This window comes from Dermacentor andersoni, chromosome 1 (assembly GCF_023375885.2).
Source record: "Dermacentor andersoni chromosome 1, qqDerAnde1_hic_scaffold, whole genome shotgun sequence".
Classification (NCBI taxonomy): Eukaryota; Metazoa; Arthropoda; class Arachnida; order Ixodida; family Ixodidae; genus Dermacentor; species Dermacentor andersoni.
In genome coordinates, this window is record NC_092814.1 from 14,741,239 (window position 1) to 14,762,291 (window position 21,053).

General features: G+C 46.6%; 1 protein-coding gene across 1 annotated transcript in view; it reads right to left on the minus strand.

Annotated features, from left to right (window-relative positions):
• Window positions 1-21,053, minus strand: part of LOC126545889 (protein Skeletor, isoforms B/C-like) — a 341,332-nt gene that overhangs the window by 46,646 nt on the left and 273,633 nt on the right. The window contains exons 15-16 of the mRNA XM_050193912.3: window positions 4,900-5,039; window positions 4,716-4,839 (exon numbers count right to left, since the gene is read on the minus strand). Of these exons, the coding sequence (XP_050049869.2) occupies window positions 4,716-4,839; window positions 4,900-5,039 (264 nt within the window). The remainder of the gene's footprint in view (window positions 1-4,715; window positions 4,840-4,899; window positions 5,040-21,053) is intronic.

Genomic DNA, 21,053 nt, shown 5'->3' on the forward strand with positions numbered 1-21,053 from the left:
GCAGTCAATGAAGGCGACGATAAGCGTGGGAGCAGTGGCACGAGCGCGAGGGGCAGTGTGGGAATGCTGGCATGCTCAGCGGCTACACAGCCAGCTTTAAAAGAAAGCGACGACGAAGGCGCGAGCAGTGGTACCAGCGCGAGGGGCGGAATGGAAACGCTGGCATGATGAGTGGCATCATAACTAGCAGTCAAAGAAGGCGACGACGAACGCGCGAGCAGTGGTACGAGCGCGAGGGGCCATATGGGAATGCTCGCATTATGTGCGGCACCGGAGCCAGCTGTCAAAGAAGGCGACGACAAACGTGCGAGCTGTGGCACGAGCGCGAGGGGCAGTATGGGAATCCTGGCATGCTCAGCTGCTTCGGAGGCAGCTGTGAAAGAAGGTGACGACGAACGCACTAGCACTTGTACCCAGCGCGAGGGGCGGTATGGAAACGCTGGCATGACGAGTGGCATCATAGCCAGCAGTCAAAGAAGGCGACGACGAACACGCGAGCAGTGGTACGAGCGCGAGGGCCTGTATGGGAATGCTGGCATGCTCAGGGGCTTCGGAGCCAGGTGTGGAAGAAGAATACGATGGACGCGCGAGCAGTGGTACCAGCGCGAGGGGCGGTATCGAAACGCTGGCATGATGACTGGCATCACAGCCAGCAGTCAAAGAAGGCGACGACAAACGTGAGAGCAGTGGTACGAGCGCGTGGGGCCGTATGGGAATGCTCGAATTATTTGCGGCATCGGAGCCAGCTGTCAAAGAAGTCAACGACGAAAGCGTGAGCAGCGGCACGAGCGCAAGGGGCAGTATGGGAATGCTGGCATGCTCAGAGGTTCGGAGCCAGCTGACAAAGAAGGCAACGACAAACGCGTGAGCAGTGGTACCAGCGCGATGGGCGGTATGGAAACGCTGGCATGATGAGTGGCATAATAGCCAGCAGTCAAAGAAGGCTACGACGAACGCGCGAGCATTGCTACGAGCGCGAGGGGCCTTATGGGAATGCTGGCACGATGAGCGGCATCGGAGCCAGGTGTGGAAGAAAACGACGCAGAAAGCGCGAGCAGTGGTACGAGCATGGGGGGCAGTATGGGAACGTTGGCTTGTTCAATGGCATAGGAGCCAGCTGTGGAAGAAGACGACGACGAACGCGCAAGCAGTGGTACGAGCGTGAGGGCCGGCAATAGACAAAGCCGGCAATATCATTACTAATATGGATGAGATAGTTCAAGTGGCTGAGGAGTTCTATAGAGATTTATACAGTACCAGTGGCACCCACGACGATAATGGAAGAGAGAATACTCTAGAGGAATTTGAAATCCCACAAGTAACGCCGGAAGAAGTAAAGAAAGCCTTGGAAACTATGCAAAGGGGGAAGGCAGCTGGGGAGGATCAGGTAACAGCAGACTTGTTGAAGGATTGTGGGCAGATTGTTCTAGAAAACCTGGCCACCCTGTATACGCAATGCCTCACGACTTCGAACGTACCGGAATCTTGGAAGAAAGCTAACGTAATCCTAATCCATCAGAAAGGGGACGCCAAAGACTTGAAAAATTATTGACCGATCAGCTTACTGTCCGTTGCCTACAAAGTATTTACTAAGGCAATTGCAAATAGAATCAGGAACACCTTAGACTTCCGTCAACCAAAGGACCAGGCAGGATTCCGTAAAAGCTACTCAACAATAGACCATATTCACACTGTCAATCAGATGATAGAGAAATGTGCGGAATATAACCAAACCTTATATATAGCTTTCATTGATTACGAGAACGCGTTTGATTCAGTCGAAACCTCAGCAGTCATGGAGGCATTACGGAATCAGGGTGTAGACCAGCCGTATGTCAAAATACTGCAAGATATGTATAGCGGCTTCACAGCCACCGTAGTCCTCCATAAAGAAAGCAACAGAATCCCAATAAAGAAAGGCGTCAGGCAGGGAGATACGATCTCTCCAATGCTATTCACAGCGTCTTTACAGGAGGTATTCAGAGACCTGGATTGGGGAGAATTGGGGATAAGAGTTAATGGAGAATACCTTAGTAACTTGCGATTCGCCGATGATATTTCCTTGCTTCGTAACTCAGGGGACCAACTTCAATGCATGCTCACTGACCTGGAGAGGCAAAGCAGAAGAAGGGTGGGTCTAAAAATTAATTTGCAGAAAACTAAAGTAATGTTTAACAGTCTGGGAAGACAACAGCAGTTTACGATAGGTAGCGAGGCACTGGAATTGGTAAGGGAATACTTTACTTAGGACAGGTAGTGGCTGCGGATCCGGATCATGAGGCTGAAATAATCAGAAGAATAAGAATGGGCTGGGGTGCATTTGGCAGACGTTCTCAGATCATGAACAGCAGGTTGCCATTATCCCTCAAGAGAAAAGTGTATAGCAGCTGTGTCTTACCAGTACTCACGTACGGGGCAGAAACCTGGAGGCTTACGAAAAGGATTCTACTTAAATTGAGGACGACGCCACGAGCTATGGAAATAAGATTGATGGGTGTGAGGTTAAGGGATAAGAAAAGAGCAGATTGGGTGAGGGAACAAACGTGAGTTAATGACATCTTATTTGAAATGAAGAAAAAGAAATGGGCATGGGCAGGACATGTAATGAGGAGGGAAGATAACCGATGGTCATTACGGGTTACGGATTGGATTCCAAGGGAAGGGAAGCATAGCAGGGGGCGGCAGAAAATTAGGTGGGCGGACGAGATTAAGAAGGTTGCAGGGACAACGTGGCCACAATTAGTACATGACCGGGGTAGTTGGAGAAGTATGGGAAAGGCCTTTGCCCTGCATTGGGCGTAACCCGACTGATGATGATGATGATGAATTCTCTGTGCCCCAGCGTTTTTCTTGGGCATACGCTGTCTTAGTCCTTGTTACACCAGCATCTCACACTTTGCATCCATCAGGTTTGCTGTTCGCGTTTCGCGTAGCTTTTGAAGGGTCTAAACTTTGCATGAGAAGAAAGTTGTGACCAGGGCAGTGCATCAACATAACGATTACGCGAGGTTACGCATTGCAAAGGATAAACACAAAAGAAGAAAAAAAGCGCATTGCATTTAGTTCTACAGCACATCTATATAAATTTCATAAGCCACTATGTTCTATGTCTACTGCATGACAAACGCCTCTACCATCGATCTCCAATAATAACAAACTTGCGCTAGCTGATTACAACTTGCACCTGCAAGTTTCCTAATTTCATCAGCCCGGCTAATTATCTGCCGTCCTCGACTGCGCTTCCCTCCCATGACGCCCATTCTGTGACTCTGATGGCGCACTTGTTATCAGCCCTACGCATTCCATGGCCTGCCCAGCTTCATTTTTTTTCTCTTAATGGAAACTACATCGCCTATCCTCGTTTGTTCCCTGATCCACACCGCGCCCTTCCCGGCTCATAACGTTACGCCTAACTTCTAGAGCCTCTGTGTTAACCTCCAAGTTTCTGCCTTCGATGTTAGCACAGGCAGAATGTGATGATTGACAGCTATTATTTAAAACGACAGTGGTAAGCTTCCAGTCAGGACTTGGTAATGCCTGCCGTATGCATTTCAACTCATTTTATTCTGTAAATTTCCTTCTCGTGATCAGGGTTCCCTTTGCAGAATTGACCTAGACAAACGTACTCCTGCACAGACCCTTGACGCTGATTGGCGATAATGAATTCTTGCTCCTTTACCAGGCTCTTGAACATTACCTTTGTCCTCTGCATATTATGCTTACAATATATATATATATATATATATATATATATATATATATATATATATATATATATATATATATATATATATATATATAGAAAATGAACGAGCAGACAGGGGGTTCACCGAGGCGGCCGATATTTATTCATCATATCATGAGAAGCGAACGAGGACGCCAAGGACAACGTAGGGGTGATTACTTGTACTTACTAATTGCATTAAAGAAATAATAAATTAATGGCAATGAAAGTGGACGAAACAACAACTTACCGCATGTGGGGGAACGATCCTACGTCTTCGCATTACGCGTGCGATGCTCTACACGATGCTAACGGGGAGAGCATCGCACGCGTAATACAGAGACGTGGGATCGTTGCCCACCTGCGGCAAGTTGTTTGTTCGTCCACTTTCATTGCCATTTATCATTGCTGTATCTATGTTGTCTTTGGCGGCTTTGTTTGTTGGCTTCCCATGATATATATATATATCGGGTAGTGGTGTTATTTGGCCAGATTTACGCAAGTTTCAAGGATGCCCGTTAGCGATCAGATAAAATTATGCGTGGTAAGAATTCGGCTTGGGGTAGGCCTCTTGGCTCAGATTCGGGTTCGGTTAGACAGCATGGTGTTAGGCAGTATGTCAAATTCTGTTGGTGAGAAATCTTAAATAATCATGTCTTAGTCAAGATCCCTGTCAAAAAAAAAAAAGAAAGAACAAAATGTTTTACCGAAGTGGTTGTAGAAATAATGCGTAAAACTCGCACAACCACACTATTCTGCGATTGATTAATTATAATAATAATAGATAACATTTTATTTGCGTATTCATTTCGAATAAATATTGTGTAAAGAACCTATACGACAATTCTGTGTACCATTCTTTATCTTTTTTACTGCGCGTACTTGGCGGTCATTAGTAATTTGCACGGTGCAAATCTCCTCCTAAGGATTCCACGACTAATTCTCCTTCGTAGCCTCTGCCGCCCCCAAGACATGGCGGCGATTACAGTACCTGTGGCCAATTTTCTGGAGTAAACGACGTCAACAACGCCGTTGTCGTATCGGGACGAGACAAGCTGCAGGTCCTCGGTGCCGCCAACTTTGCTGTCCGGACACACTCCGCCGCTGCTCGAGCACTGAAAAGGGTTGACGCCTTCTCGAGCTGCCCAAGCAGCGATTCGCGCTGCGTCGTTTACCTGTGCCTTGGACGAAAGGTAGTAGTCGGCGACGGAGACGCGGCTGTCGCGGTGGACAAAGACCACGGCCACGTCGGCGCCGACCATGGCGCTCCGCTCCTTGACGCCGCTCGTGCCGAAGGCTGTCCACTGGCCCGGCACTGCAACGCGGATAACAGGGGCCGGAATAGGGCGCGGGTTTTGTCAGTGGCCTGAATCACAGCTGCTTGATGCGACACCATGGCCCCACGGTTTGTACAACAGTATATATTTACTATTTAAGAGGTCAGCAGTCTGCACAAAATAGCCAACACCTTCGTTCTGTTGAAGACGAAAGCTTCTCACATGGCGTACTCCAGCGCCATTCAATTTTATGAGGAAAACACAGAAAAAGTCATGAATTGACTGTCATTGTGTATGTGAACATGCTGAAAGAACATCCAAGAAAAAAAAAAAGCTCTTGAGTTTTTATTATTATTATGTGCTTAGGATGCCACATGGACGAAGGCTCGGAAGATCACTGTACAGCCTTGTATTCGCGACTCGTTCGCGAACTCGTTCTTCCATCAACCTCAACCCGGTTTTAGAAAAACTTTTTCATGCGATACTGAACTTCTTTGTTTCACTAACGATTTGTTCGCCGCCTTATAACAAGGATTCGATATTGAGTGTACTTTTTTAGATGTTGCCAAAGCTTTTGACACCGTATATCATAATGTACTTATCCATAAACTTAATCAGTTTAATATTGACCGAAATATGTTGTCTTGGATTAAGGAGTTTCTTTCTAATCGAACTCAATAAGTCACAACCAATAACTACTCTTTCCGCTATCTTTCCGGGCAACATCGAAGGGTCACGAGTTCAAATCACCTGTTATGTCCCTCTTCCCCCCCCCCCCCCCCTTTTCTTTCTTTTTTTTCTTTCTTTTTAATGTCTTTTCCTTTATTTTATCACTGAACGGGAACCCTCCTAAAATAAAAAAACAGAAAGATATATATCTTCAATTATGTATGGCCTCACAAGTGCAGGTCATAAATACCAGGTTCTCTAGCCGAGTGCCATCCGTGCGGTAAAACCGAGCTCAGATTGGTCCAGCTTGACTGATCAAATAGGGCACCACTGTATATTAAATGAGGCGTACAACTCCTGCGGGACCCGCCGTGGTTACTCAGTGGCTATGGTGTTAGACTGCTGAGCACGAGGTCGCGGGATCGGATCCCGGCCACGGCGGCCGCATTTCAATGGGGGCGAAATGCGAAAACACCCGTGTACTTAGATTTAGGTGCACGTTAAAGAACCCCAGGTGGTCGAAATTTCCGGAGTCCTCCACTACGGCGTGCCTCATAATCAGAAAGTGGTTTCGTCACGTAAAATCCCACAATTTCATTTTTAAATTTAACTCCTGCGGAGACGGTAGAGTATCCGCCTCCCGTGCAAGAGGACCTTGATTCAAATCCCGGGCCACACAATTCTCCACCGGAAAATACCAGAAAAAGGAAAACAACAACCGTGTGTTGAGAAAATTGCACAAACAGGCCTGGAGTGCGGCCTGATCCCGGTGACCAGAACCGGTAACGCACTCTCTTACCAGAGCAGGATTGGCCACCCTGGTGCAGTACTTGGCCGCAACCTCCTATATGACACAACAATCAAACCCCGGCCCTCAGTCCCCAGCAGCTGCGAAGCAACTGACCACGGCGGCGGTCAGACCTGCGACGCTGCAGAGGGTGCTAAGAATCCCTGGCTCCGGACAGGCCGCCATTGGAATATGAACCTGGCAACGTTTAACGCTAGAACGTTATCTAGTGAGGCGAGTCTAGCAGTGCTATTGGAGGAACTAGAGGGCAGTAAATGGGATATAATAGGGCTCAGTGAAGTTAGGAGGCCAAAAGAAGCATATACAGTGCTAAAATGCGGGCACGTCTTGTGCTACCGGGGCTTAGCAGAGAGACGAGAACTAGGAGTCGGATTCCTGATTAATAAGAACATAGCTGGTAACGTACAGGACTTCTATAGCATTAACGAGAGGGTGGCATGTCTTGTTGTGAAACTTAATAAGAGGTACAAAATGAAGGTTGTACAGGTCTATGCCCCTACATCCAGTCATGATGACCAGGAAGTCGAAAGCTTCTATGAAGACGTAGAATCGGCGTTGGGTAAAGTCAAAACAAAATACAGTATACTGATGGGCGACTTCAATGCCAAGGTAGGCAAGAAGCAGGCTGGAGACAAGGCAGTGGGGGAATATGGCATAGGCTCTAGGAATAACAGAGGAGAGTTATTAGTAGAGTTTGCAGAATAGAATAATATGCGGATAATGAATACCTTTTTCCGCAAGCGGGTTAGCCGAAAGTGGACGTGGAGGAGCGCGAATGGTGAGACTAGAAATGAAATCGACTTTATACTCTGCGCGAACCCTGGCATCATACAAGATGTAAACGTGCTCGGCAAGGTGCGCTACAGTGACCATAGGATGGTAAGAACTCGAATTAGCCTTGACTTGAGGAGGGAACGGAAGAAACTGGTACATAAGAAACCAATCAATGAGTTAGCGGTAAGAGGGAAACTAGAGGAATTCCGGATCAAGCTACAGAACAGGTATTCGGCTTTAACCCAGGAAGAGGACCATAGTGTTGAAGCAATGAACGACAATCTTATGGGCATCATTAAGGAGTGCGCAATAGAAGTAGGTGGTAACGCCGTTAAACAGGAAGCCAGTAAGCTATCGCAGGAGACGAAAGATCTGATCAAGAAACGCCAATGTATGAAAGCCTCTAACCCTACAGCCAGAATAGAACTGGCAGAACTTTCTAAGTTAATACAAGCGTAAGACAGCGGACATAAGGAACTATAATATGGATAGAATTGAACAGGCTCTCAGGAACGGAGGAAGCCTAAAAGCAGTAAAGAAGAAACTAGGAATAGGCAAGAATCAGATGTGTGCGTTAAGAGACAAAGCCGGCAATATCGTTACTAATATGGATGAGATAGTTCAAGTGGCTGAAGAGTTTTATAGAGATTTATACAGTACCAGTAACACCCACGACGATAAGGTGAGAGAGAATAGTTTAGAGGAACTTGAAATCCCAAAAGTAACACCGGAAGAGGTAAAGAACGCCTTGGAAGCTATGCAAAGGGGGAAGGCAGCTGGGGAGGATCAGGTAACAGCAGATTTGTTGAAGGATGGTGGGAACACTGTCCTTGAAAGGTTGGCCGCCCTATATACACAATGCCTCATGACCTCGAACGTACCGGAATCTTGGAAGAACGCTAACATAATCCTAATCCATAAGAAAGGGGACGCCAAAGACTTGAAAAATTATAGACCGATCAGCTTACTGTCCGGTGCCTACAAAGTATTTACTAAGGTAATCGCAAATAGAATCAGGAATACCTTAGACTTCTGTCAACCAAAGGACCAGGCAGGATTCCGTAAAGGCTACTCAACAATAGACCATATTCACACTATCAATCAGGTGATATAGAAATGTGCGGAATATAACCAACCCTTATATATAGCCTTCATTGATTACGAAAAAGCATTTGATTCAGTCGAAACCTCAGCAGTCATGCAGGCACTACGGAATCAGGGTGTAGATGAGCCATATGTAAAGATACTGGAAGCTATCTATAGCGGTTCCACAGCCACCGTAATCCTCCACAAAGAAAGCAACAAAATCCCAATAAAGAAAGGCGTCAGACAGGGAGATACGATATCTCCAATGCTATTCACAGCATGTTTACAGGAGGTATTCAGAGACCTGGAGTGGGAAGAATTGGGGATAAAAGTTGATGGAGAATACCTTAGCAACTTGCGATTCGCTGATGATATTGCCTTGCTTAGTAACTCAGGGGACCAATTGCAATGCATGCTCACTGACCTGGAGAGGCAAAGCAGAAATGTGGGTCTGAAAATTAATCTACAGAAAACTAAAGTAATGTTTAACAGTCTCGGAAGAGAACAGCAGTTTACGATAGGTAGCGAGGCACTGGAAGTGGTAAGGGAATACATCTACTTAGGGCAGGTAGTGACCACGGATCCGGATCATGAGACTGAAATAACCAGAAGAATAAGAATGGGCTGGGGTGCGTTTGGCAGGCATTCTCAAATCATGAACAGCAGGTTGCCACTATCCCTCAAGAGGAAAGTGTATAACAGCTGTGTCTTACCAGTACTCACCTACGGGGCAGAAACCTGGAGGCTTACGAAAAGGGTTCTGCTGAAATTGAGGACGACGCAACGAGCCATGGAAAGAAGAATGATAGGTGTAACGTTAAGGGATAAGAAAAGAGCAGATTGGGTGAGGGAACAAACGCGGGTAAATGACATCTTAGTTGAAATCAAGAAAAAGAAATGGGCATGGGCCGGACATGTAATGAGGAGGGAAGATAACCGATGGTCATTAAGGGTTACGGACTGGATTCCAAGGGAAGGGAAGCGTAGTAGGGGGCGGCAGAAAGTTAGGTGGGCGGATGACATTAAGACGTTTGCAGGGACAACATGGCCAGAATTAGTACATGACCGGGGTAGTTGGAGAAGTATGGGAGAGGCCTTTGCCTTGCAGTGGGTGTAATTAGGCTGATGATGATAATGATGAATAACTACTCATCTGTTTTGTCAACAATCACATCCGGAGTGCCACAAGGCGGAGCCTTGTGGCCATTACTCTTCTTGATTTATATTAGTGATCTCCCTAACTGTGTAACGTCATCATCAATTAATCTGATCGCAGACGATTGTGTGATATACCGACAAATCACTAACCCTGATGATTCATATAAACTGCAAGAGGATCTTTACAATGCGTCACTCTGGTCTAATAAATGACTCATGAAACTTAACGCTAGCAAGTGTAAATCGATGGGCATATCACGTACGGCCAGCAATGGCAATCAGTGCAGATATGTACTGAATGACACTTCATTGGTGTCCGCTAACACTCACAAATGTCTTGGTCTTCACATAACTAATGATTTGTTATGCAAAATAATTATATTACTGCTAATGCTAATCCCATGTTAGGATATCTTTGTCGTAACGTTTCCACCGTTCCTACTTCGGTAATATTGACACTCTACAAAACCCTAGTTCGCTCAAAACTAGAATACGCATCTACCATTTGGGATAACAATAAAGCATCCCTAACCGTAAACCTTGAAGCGATTCAAAATCGAGCCGCTCGCTTTATTTTATCTAACTATTCCCGCCATTCCAGTGTAACATGTATGAAAAAAACCCTGAACCTGCCAGATCTTTCATTAAGCCGAAAATGTGCTCGCCTTTGTCTATTCCACGAGGTTTATCACTCCAACCACGTACTCACGAATCAACTTATCCCCCCACCTTTCTACGTTTCATCCCGTTCTGACCACAAATATAAAGTTGCCGTCCCAACCTGCCGAACGAACAAGTATCACGATTCTTTTTTACCCCGCACAAGTGTCGACTGGAACCACCTTCCTGCTGCCATGATTCAGATCACAGATACACAGGTCGCAGATACATCTTCATTCAAAATAGCACTCTACGACGCTATCGCTTAACGATTTTTTTCTGTTATAACATTGTCTGCATATTACTTTGTTTTGTTACGTACCACTCCTCACTGCAGGGCCTTCGGGCCTAGAAAGTATGTATGGTAAGTAAATAAATAAATAAATAAATACATAAATATCATATGATATTATGTGAAGCAAACAAACAAAGACACCAAGGACAACATAGGGGAAGTTGTGCTGAGTAATTGAATAAAAGAAATGATCAATTATTGGAAATGAAGGCGAATGAACGTGGGAGTGTTCCCCACCTGCGGCAAGCTGTTTTTCATCCGCGTTCGTTGCCATGAATTTATCATTTCTTTAATTCAATTAGTACAAGTAATTTCCTCTATGTTGTCATTGGTGTCTTTGTTGGCTTCTCATGATATGATTAAGAATTGTTTTCACAGGTGTGATGGCCTTACATGAGCACTTGCAAGACCTCATAGTAGGAGAAAGTTCAGTTTCACAGCCTTAGTTTTCTCGCAGCACAAAGCATCTGGCGTCTCTCGGTGGTGTAGCCTTCCTTCATGGAATTGCCGTATACTGCACTATCACTAATACTGCTTCGCCTTTCTGGAGAAACTGCACTCTCTCTGTTTGGTTTAATGCGAGTCCAAGTACAAGCGCTGCTGCGCATGACTGCTGTTGATTCGGGTTTCGGGCGAGCCGGCTCGGACTCATTCCGGTTACTGAGTAAATTGTACAGGGTGTCCCAACTATTGCGCACCATGTCTTTAATAAAGAGCAATTGCGTTACTCGAAGAAAACCTAGTGCATATCGTTTCCAGTACAGTGCACTAGCTGCCAGTAATTTTTTCGTTAATGAGATTTAATTAGGTAATTGCAATTGATTATCTTACTCGAGAAGTACTGTCGTAATTATGAGGGTCAATGAGGCATTTGCAGGCACACCCAAGAGACATCTAACTGCGGTATTTTCAGCGATGTCCTAATTGCGCACTAATGTTTTCCGACTGGTAAAGAAACCCAACGAAATATAAAAAAATACCACGAGACTGCGCTCTCGCCCGCATCATAAAGCAGCGCGCACAAATAAGCTTATTGAAAGCAACTGCTTCGCCTGGTGGCAAACCCGAAGAAAGAGACAGCGCCTCACCTCGATCATGATACGGAAGGAGTACCAACACCAGGTTTCGTGGCTTCCCAGCTATTCCTTCCTTTCATTTCTACGTCACACTTATTATCTGTCTCTCAAGGCCGACTGACCACATTGATAAGAAAAGGCCCTTCATAACGCAGCCGGAGCGCCTCTCTGACCATGCACAATAGGTGAAAAGCAATGGACCAGGCACGGAATGCGTCAATATCCCGGCCCTGCTCGCACCGCATCGAAAGAGTGCGCGTATCTATATTTGGCGCCATAATCTTGCTTCGGACCAAAGCCAAATTAAAGTGACAGTTTTATTTTTCATGAGAGTGTATACCTGCTGTGAAAACAAACTCGTGGCAAAAATAAAAGCGAAATAAAGAGACAGGGAAGCGACCCATGTGTAGAGAAATCGCAAAACCGATGCGTTCAGGTAATTAAATGTACCACTTCTAAATGCGCCGAATTGGGAATCGGGATGCCTGCACAAAAAAAAAAAAAAACAGAAAAAGAAAACCATCATATTTTAGTGGCCCGTAGCATCTGTGAATTCCTTAGCGCCGTTGAACACCAACTGCAGCCTGGAGGGTGTGTTCGAATAAGTCTCCTTCTGCAGGTATGCAGCACTGAGTGACCGACTGAGTGACGCTGGAATTCTATGGCAGACATCCATTATCCTTGCCTTGAGCGCATCTCAGGTCGTCGTCTCGATCATGTAAACATGATCTTTCACATAACTCCGCAGAAACAAATCGAGTGGACAGAGGTCAGGTGACCTAGCCGGCCAATTTAGAGCCCGTGCCTTCCAATCTTTTGCGCATGAAAAGTCGCATCCAGCCAGTTTCGTGCACGGCTGCTGCAAAATGCTGCCGCACCATCTTGCTGATACCACATAAGTGGAAGGCGTGACAGCGGGACTTCGCTGAGAAAGCCATCTACCACTCCTTCAAGGATTTCGCCCACGTAACGCTGTCAAGCCAGTGTGTGATCGAAGAATATGGGACCGATTATAGCACCGGCGTAAATTGCGCTCCACACATTGAACAAGCACTGGTACTAATGCCGAGGCCGCTTTACCCAGGGTGGATTGGAGTCACTCCAATTGTGTGCATTATGCAAATTTGCCTGGGGGTTTCTAGAAAGAATGGCGTCATGTGTGCACATGATTTCGTTCAAAAAGTCCGGTGACTAATCCGCTTTTGTGAGGGCCCAGTTCAAGAAATCTAGACGATTCTGCAGGTCCCTCGCTTTGAAGTATTCATGCTGGTTAAGGTGGTACGAGTGAAAGGCCGAGTGAATTAGAATCCGGCAACTTGGAAATTGGTACCTGCACGGCCACGTCCCACACGATAGTATAAGGGTTCGAGGCCATAACTGCTAGAACATCCGTGCGTAGGCTAGGACTCAAAGATAGAGTCCTCCGCCGCTGTCTCTCGAAGATGCCGGTTTGTCTAAGGTTTTCCTAATTTCCGATGATAGTCGATGCGTTTGGTATAGCGCCACACTTCCATGACTGATATATAGGGTGTCCCATATAACTTGAGCCAAGAATTTAAAAATGAAAGGCGTGTCGGAAGGGAATTGAACCGAACGCATATTATTCGTAATAGCCTATAGTAAATCAGACATTTTTTGTTTCCCCAATCCCCCACTAAATAATTAACTTTGCTTACCCAACTTTTTATTTATTGGCTGAGGGCCCCAAGTATTATACGTAGATGTGAAGAGCACCTTCAGAAACCACCGATCAAGCTATTTCCTTTACGATACGTCTCACGTAGTTTTTTTCCCGTGTTGCAAAGAAAGCTCATGAAATATGACAAAAGCCATGTGACGGAGCGCTTGCGCAGTGCTATCGTGCTGCTCTCAAGCGTGCGTTCGGTGAACAAGGTCGGCTCCCGTTGGATGACGGCGAAAATGCATGCTGCCGAATCGCACCGAGAATGGCTTACTCACGCTTGTTGCTCTTGCAGACGACTTTTGCCGGGGCGGTCCCTGCTGCATTTCTCGAGTGGAGGCAAGAGCCGCCTGTCGACAAGTTTACGCAAAGAATTCTTCAAGCATACAGAACGCCGCTTCTGGATGAAAGCCGCTGGCTTATCTGGCAACGCGGACCCACTTCCAAGGCGACTGAGGCGACTGGCGGAGGATATAAAGGGCCGCTTCCCGCCTTTCTGTTTGGGCATGACATCGCACCGAGGAAGGCTTACTCACGCTTGTTGCTCTTGCAGACGACTGCTGCCTCTTTCCCGCAGAGAATTAGCAGCAAAAAAAAAAAAAAAGTAGCTTATGAAGTCTTGAATATTGGCCAGGATGATTTGGCATAGATATGATAACGTTTATGAACATTTCTGATGAAGGTAGTGGTAGTAGAGTGAATAATCAAAGAATTTCGATATAGATTAAATAAGATATTTCATTCCACTGCCAGAATTTTAAATCATCCCAACTAATTCTTGTATTTGATAGCCTATGCGCATCAAGCGACAGTGCTTCTTGATGCTTAATTCGTGCTGACATCATTCTTATGCTCCATAATTCACCTGCTTAAATTCCCTGTTTCTCCCGTGCAAGCAAATTTACATTCATCATAAGAAAGCTTGTAGATGATTTCCAGAAACTTGCTGATGAGATTAGAAGGCGGCATGCACCCGAGGCTTAGATATGCATTCGAGAGCCTCGTATCTTGCAAACGTTAGAAATACCCCTCCTAAGCAAAATCAAGAAAGGGGCGGACAGATGGAATAGCACACTGTGGTATAAAGTTTGTAAACAGGGATAAGGTGCCACAAAAAGGCTGGCCTATCTTCGTCGAAGATAGATCCTCCTATCGAAACGTTGGCCAGCCTTTCTGAGGCACCTTATTCCTCCTAAGCAAGTTCTTCGTGTCATCCACAAGGTTACTTGCGAATACGAATTTGTCTAAATTGGGAAAACAGTCAATCTAAAACATGTCAAACAATATCGCTGGCAATGCACACACATTCCAACTGAAATAAATACAAATAAATATAGCACCAAACGCAAGAATCATTGGCATGATGCCATTCTTTCAGTGGAATAAGATCTGTCTTCCGTTGTAAATCTGGAATTCTTTATAATTCAGACTACTAAATACCTCATGAGGGTTGCGACGTGAAATATACATGTTATATTTATTCCAATTCCTTTACTTTAAGACCCGATGATGCTTAAACAGCAGTGAAAGAATTGAGATCGCAGTACTTAATACTTTATATTGTTCCATAAATTAGTATCTCTGCCGATCGGAGCATCTGAAAATAACAATTTTTGACAGCAAATGCGAGACAGAAGGCACGTAACACTTAGGGTGGTGCTATTCTCTTTGATTGTTTGGGAATGAAGCCCATAGTGTACATGTTATGGCCCTACGTGTCATTACCTTTAAACAACAAAAAGGTAAGGGGTTTGCATTTTGCAAAACTACATGGTGGTTTTTTATTGTGTGTAATTTAAATTAGAAACCTTCACAACTGATAATAAATACATTCTCCACAGCTTTAGGCTATACAGGTGCACTACTTTACACAGAGCACACTCCTTACCTCGTCACGGCCCAGGTGGCGATTCAGGTTCTTCAAAGGTGTTTCATTGTATGGGATGGCACATAGCGCTTCACGTATTTGCAGAATATTGCATTCCAATTGTGTCATATGAGATAAATGCATCAGAGAGCTTCAACTCGCCCTAAATGTATTACAGTTGTATACTGGTAAACTGGCAGCAGCTTGCAGTGCTTGTGGAAAAACATATGTAACTGCCACATTTTGTGTAACTGTTAGTGCACAGGCATCGGCAACATCAATGGTTAGGGTACACTAGTTTCTTCTACTCTGAAATATGCATCCTCCACCAGAAAATAGGCTTTTTCCTCTTCTTCCTCTACCAGATTGGAATGTGAAATGGGGTGCAATTTGTAGGGTATACTCTTGCATAAACTTCATAAGCATTTCTCCTTGTCTGTACTTAAACTTACAGGACAAACACCTAAGACGAACCACAAAAGGAAGACACGACACAAACTGGCGCTGACTAAGAACTTCTTCATTTCTTCGTCGTCGATGCATATATAAACCCTAGGCCACACGACCGCGCCGGCGCACAGATTACATTACGGAGATCTGCCAACTTATCGCATATGCAAACTTAGGAATTCAAATTCAGATGGGTGAAGGGACAAAGATGTGTCACTGATGCAATTATCACCTTGTCTTTGTTAGGCCTCTAAGGCAAGCCGCGCATGCTCATTCTTGCTTTTGCCAAGAATCCGATCAAGATGCGTCTCACAATTGCTGCAAGAGTTTATATGCGCAACAAGGTGCGCTCCTCTATCTACATTTTTGTTTACTTTTTGCGCATGTTCTTTTTGCGAATGTTTGCGCATGTTCAGGCATCTTGATCGGACGTTAATTCTTGGTTGGAATGTAGCAATAATGTAAAGCACATTTAATGTTATAACAAAAAGAATTGTGCCGTCTTATCCCCTAATTCCCCTCGCTTGCTGCCTAGTGTTATAATAGCATGGTTGACACCATGAGAGTCAGTGGGTTTTATAATTGTGTGTATGGTTTGTGTGTATTCTTTGTATGGTATGTATGGTATTTGTGTATGGTATGTGCGTATGGTATGGTATGTATTGTGTGTATGGTATGTGTGTATGGTTTCCGGATGACTTGAATCAGTATTGTGGAATGCTGTTTCTTTCAATAATTGTTACCAAGCTTCACCTTGGTTGTGGCAACAAGTATAATGTAGTTTGCTAGCGCTCCTGCCACCATATATTATGGGTAGGCATCTGTGTTGAAAAAAAAAGACCAGCTAATGGTTTGCCAGGAGCTAAGGTCCATTTAGACCATTAAATTTTGAGCTTACACCTGTGGAAATTACTGGTGAGTGAAAGCCCACCCAGGAGAACTGCCCATAATATTTTCTTTGATTATAATAATGCTGATGCTTTGAACAGCATTTCAACTTAGACTTGTTTTAAAAATGACCCCTTTCCTTGTTCAAGTAAGACAAAGGTTCCACAGGAAGACAGAAACTTGAAGCCGTAAACAGCAGCATGAATATAAACAGCGCTCAACGTTTTGCAATTTTGCACCTGGTTACCATATTGCCCATTTCATATTTTTCCACAGGCTGTTCTTTACTGTTTTATGGTCATACCCAGTTTAATTTTAATGTCCTTACTTTTTAATATTCGGTCAATATATTTTTTTATTCATCGGGTTTCAACAAAATCTGTATTCATAATGTGCCTTCATTTACCCTTTACACTGATCTTAACCAGATGCATCTTGATACAAAATTTATTTTCCTTAAGTCTTCGTTGCCTTTTTCCAACTGTGCAAACAGTTTATCTTAATACCTATTTTGACTTCTGGGAAGATTAAGTCTACTGATTATTGACTGCTTACATGTGTACATCGTTTTATGTTTTGGTCACCCCTACTCTTTGCAAGAACTGACAACGGTGCTCATACCCGCTCCATCACAATCACCACAGCTTAGAACACCCTTCCTGCCTTTAACACTTTGGCTTCTCTTGACCTATTACATGCACCAGCTTCTTCCTCAATGAGGGTAGGGGCCAGTGAGCTATGCACAAAAAAAAAACACTACCAAGGACAACATTTGGTACCCTGATGACGATCACCTATGTCGAAATGTCGGCTACAGCAACAAATCCTGCGTACGTACGCAGGATTTTTTTTCGGGGAGGGGGGGGGGGCCAATCTAAGGTAACTTTTCTATGCAAATGAGGGAAAGGGTAATTTTACTAGTACACATGTGAATAATGCCCACCATTGGCCATGAAGACGCGTAAACCCGCCAAAGAGAATAGAAATAACGTGTATCTCACAGGTACGCCTGTGAGATACACCTCTTCTTTACTTGGAAAACAAAGAACCACATCAAATGGACTCGTGCATAGAAGATGCGCAGGAAGAACCTTGCCAAGAACAAGTTAACCAGAAAAAGTGCAAAATAAAGATTTCTAGTAGCGTTCTGTGAATGATCTCTGCAAGAATTATAGCGAAATGTATATTTGCGAAACAACCAGAGTTCTTTTGGATCCCTCCTTTACTGCTCTACCAAATGCGAAAACCGACTCGTGTTGTTATTTGGGAAGTTGCGTAACGATGCCTGGTCACAAGTCCCGTACAACCGCGTGGAGCGCAGGACGCTCCGGTTCTAGACGTACTGCGCCCACCACGGAAGGTTAGAAAAACAGCCCTATCAGCACAGCGGGGAAGTGGCAACGTCAGGCAGCTCGAATGATAACTGTAGAAGAGTCATTCAAAACACGGAAATATTATACACTTCCGGCAGCGTTTTCTCTACTTCCTTTTTAAATAAAAAGATGTTGATCCATAAATATTTTCAAAAACAATTTTCGCTTTTCCTACCTGTTTGCCTGTTCCCTTGGCTTTCTCCCTTAGTAGATCGCTTAATTTTTCATCTCCTTGCGACTCTAGTTTCAAGTTGCCAATTTTGCACGAAAAGTGCTGTACAATTAGGGAAAACAAGACCATGCTTGTGACAGTCACTTTGACAGTTGAACGGTTATTCCAGGGCCTGATGATGGACGCTGTTTCGCAAGATACTATTTTCCACCTTATCTAACCCATATCGCGGATATATAGTTCCGAGGATCTGCCAGCGTCGCGGAGAGCCATTACTCAAGGAAATAGTGAAGCAAAAGGAAAAGTTAAACGCAACTGGCCCTTTCTATGGCCGCAACTCGTTCCATGAGCATACACACCAGCTCACTATTAAACGAGTTTCTTTCCTAGCCCCTGGATCAGTCTAAACAAAGAAGGTTGGACTAACGAAGCAACAGCGATGCGCGTGATCATTGAATAGATGGTGACATAAAATTGTGTAGGGCATTATAAATAAATTAAAATATTGTAATTAAAACAATAAACTACAATAGATGTTGACAGCTGAATTCACCTTGAGTTAATCGCGCGGGCACCGAATCGATGAGAAAACTGGCCTCCACACCCCAGGAGATGCCGATAACTACCGCCATACAAAAGAAGTGAAAAACTTGCCAACCATTCGACTCTGTGAAGACGGAATGGCATCGAAAGCTGACGACAGTCAAAGCTCTCAAACGAAAAGCGATGTGTTTCACCTCCGTTGCGGGTCGGCCTGAAGATAGTGCAACACCGGGCCGGCCTCGGCGGAGGTGAAGCAGGAATTGAGATCTCCCCTTACGTAGGCCGATCCCGAAGATGTTGCAACACCCCGCCCACCCGCGCCGGAGGTGAAGCAGGCGTTAAGCACCCCCCATACGTGGGCCGCTCCCGAAGGTAGTGCAACACCGGGCCGGCCCTCGGCGGAGGTGAAGCAGGCATTGAAAACTGCCCATACGTAGGCCGATCCCGAATATATTTCAATACCGGGCCCACCCGCGCCGGAGGTGAAGCAGGCGTTAAGCACTCCCCCATACGTGGGCCGCTCCCGAAGGTAGTGCAACACCGGGCCGGCCCTCGGCGGAGGTGAAGCAGGCATTGAAAACTGCCCATACGTAGGCCGATCCCGAATATATTTCAATACCGGGCCCACCCGCGCCGGAGGTGAAGCAGGCGTTAAGCACTCCCCCATACGTGGGCCGCCCCCGAAGGTAGTGCAACACTGGGCCGGCCCTCGGCGGAGGTGAAGCAGGCATTAAGAACTCCCCATACGTAGACCGATCCCGAATATATTCAATACCGGGCCCACCCGCGCCAGAGGTGAAGCAGGCGTTAAGCACTCCCCCATACGTGGGCCGCTCCCGAAGGTAGTGCAACACCGGGCCGGCCCTCGGCGGAGGTGAAGCAGGCATTAAGAACTCCCCATACGTTGGCCAATCCCGAATATATTGCAAGACCGTGCCCATCCGCGGCGGAGGTGAAGCAGGCAAAAGCACCCCCCATGCGTGGGCCGCTCCCGCAGATAGTGCAACACCGGGCCGGCCCTCGGCGGCGGTGAAGCAGGAATTAAGAACTCCCCATACGTAGGCGGATCCCCAATATATTGCAATACCGTGCCCACCCGCGGTGGAGGTGAAGCAGGTGTTAGGCACTCCTCCATACGTGGGCCGCTCCCGAAGGTAGTGCAACACCGGGCCGGCCCTCGGCGGAGGTGAAGCAGGCATTAAGAACTCCCCATACGTAGACCGATCCCGAATATATTCAATACCGGGCCCACACGCGCCAGAGGTGAAGCAGGCGTAAAGCACTGCCCCATACGTGCTCCCCAATGTAGTGCAACACCGGGCCGGCCCTCGGCGGAGGTGAAGCAGGCATTAAGAACTCCCCATACGTAGGCCTATCCCGAATATATTGCAATACCGTGTCCACCCGTGGCGGAAGTGAAGCAGGCGTTAAGCACTCCCCCATACGTGGGCCGCTCCCGAAGTAAGTGCAACACCGGGCCGGCCCTCGGCGTAGGTGAAGCAGGGATTAAAAACTGCCCATACGTAGGCCGATCCCGAATATATTGCAATACCGGGCCCACCCGCGCCAGAGGTGAAGCAGGCGTTAAGCACCCCCCATACGTGGGCCGCTCCCGAAGGTAGGGCAACACCGGGCCGGTCCTCGGCGGAGGTGAAGCAGGCATTAAGAACTCCCCATACGTAGGCGGAACCCCAATATATTGCAATACCGGGCCCACCCGCGCCAGAGGTGAAGCAGGCGTTAAGCAGTCCCCCATACGTGGGCCGCTCTCGAAGGTAGTGCAACACCGGGCCGGCCCTCGGCGGAGGTGAAGCAGGCATTGAAAACTGTCCATACGTAGGCCGATCCCGAATATATTTCAATACCGGGCCCACCCGCGCCGGAGGTGAAGCAGGCGTTAAGCACTCCCCCATACGTGGGCCGCCCCCGAAGGTAGTGCAACACCGGGCGAGCCCTCGGCGGAGGTGAAGTAGGCATTAGGAACTCCCCTTACGTAGGCCGATGCCGAATATATTGCAATACCGTGCCCACCCGCGGCGGAGGTGAAGCAGGCGTTAAGCACCCCCCCTACGTGGGCCGCTCCCGAAGGTAGTGCAACACCGGGTCGGCCCTCGGCGGAGGTGAAGCAGGCATTAAGAACTCCCCATACGTAGGCCTATCCCGAATATATTGCAATACCGTGCCCACCCGTGGCGGAAGTGAAGCAGGCGTTAAGCACTCCCCCATACGTGGGCCGCTCCCGAAGTAAGTTCAACAACGGGCCGGCCCTCGGCGGAGGTGAAGCAGGCATTAAGAACTCCCGATACGTAGGCCGATCCCGAATATATTGCAACACCCCGCCCACCCGCGCCGGAGGTGAAGCAGGCGTTAAGCACTCCCCCATACGTGGGCCAATCCCGAAGGTAGTGCAACACCGGGCCGGCCCTCGGCGTAGGTGAAGCAGGGATTAAAAACTGCCCATACGTAGGCCGATCCCGAATATATTGCAATACCGGGCCCACCCACGCCAGAGGTGAAGCAGGCGTTAAGCACTCCCCCATACGTGGGCCGCT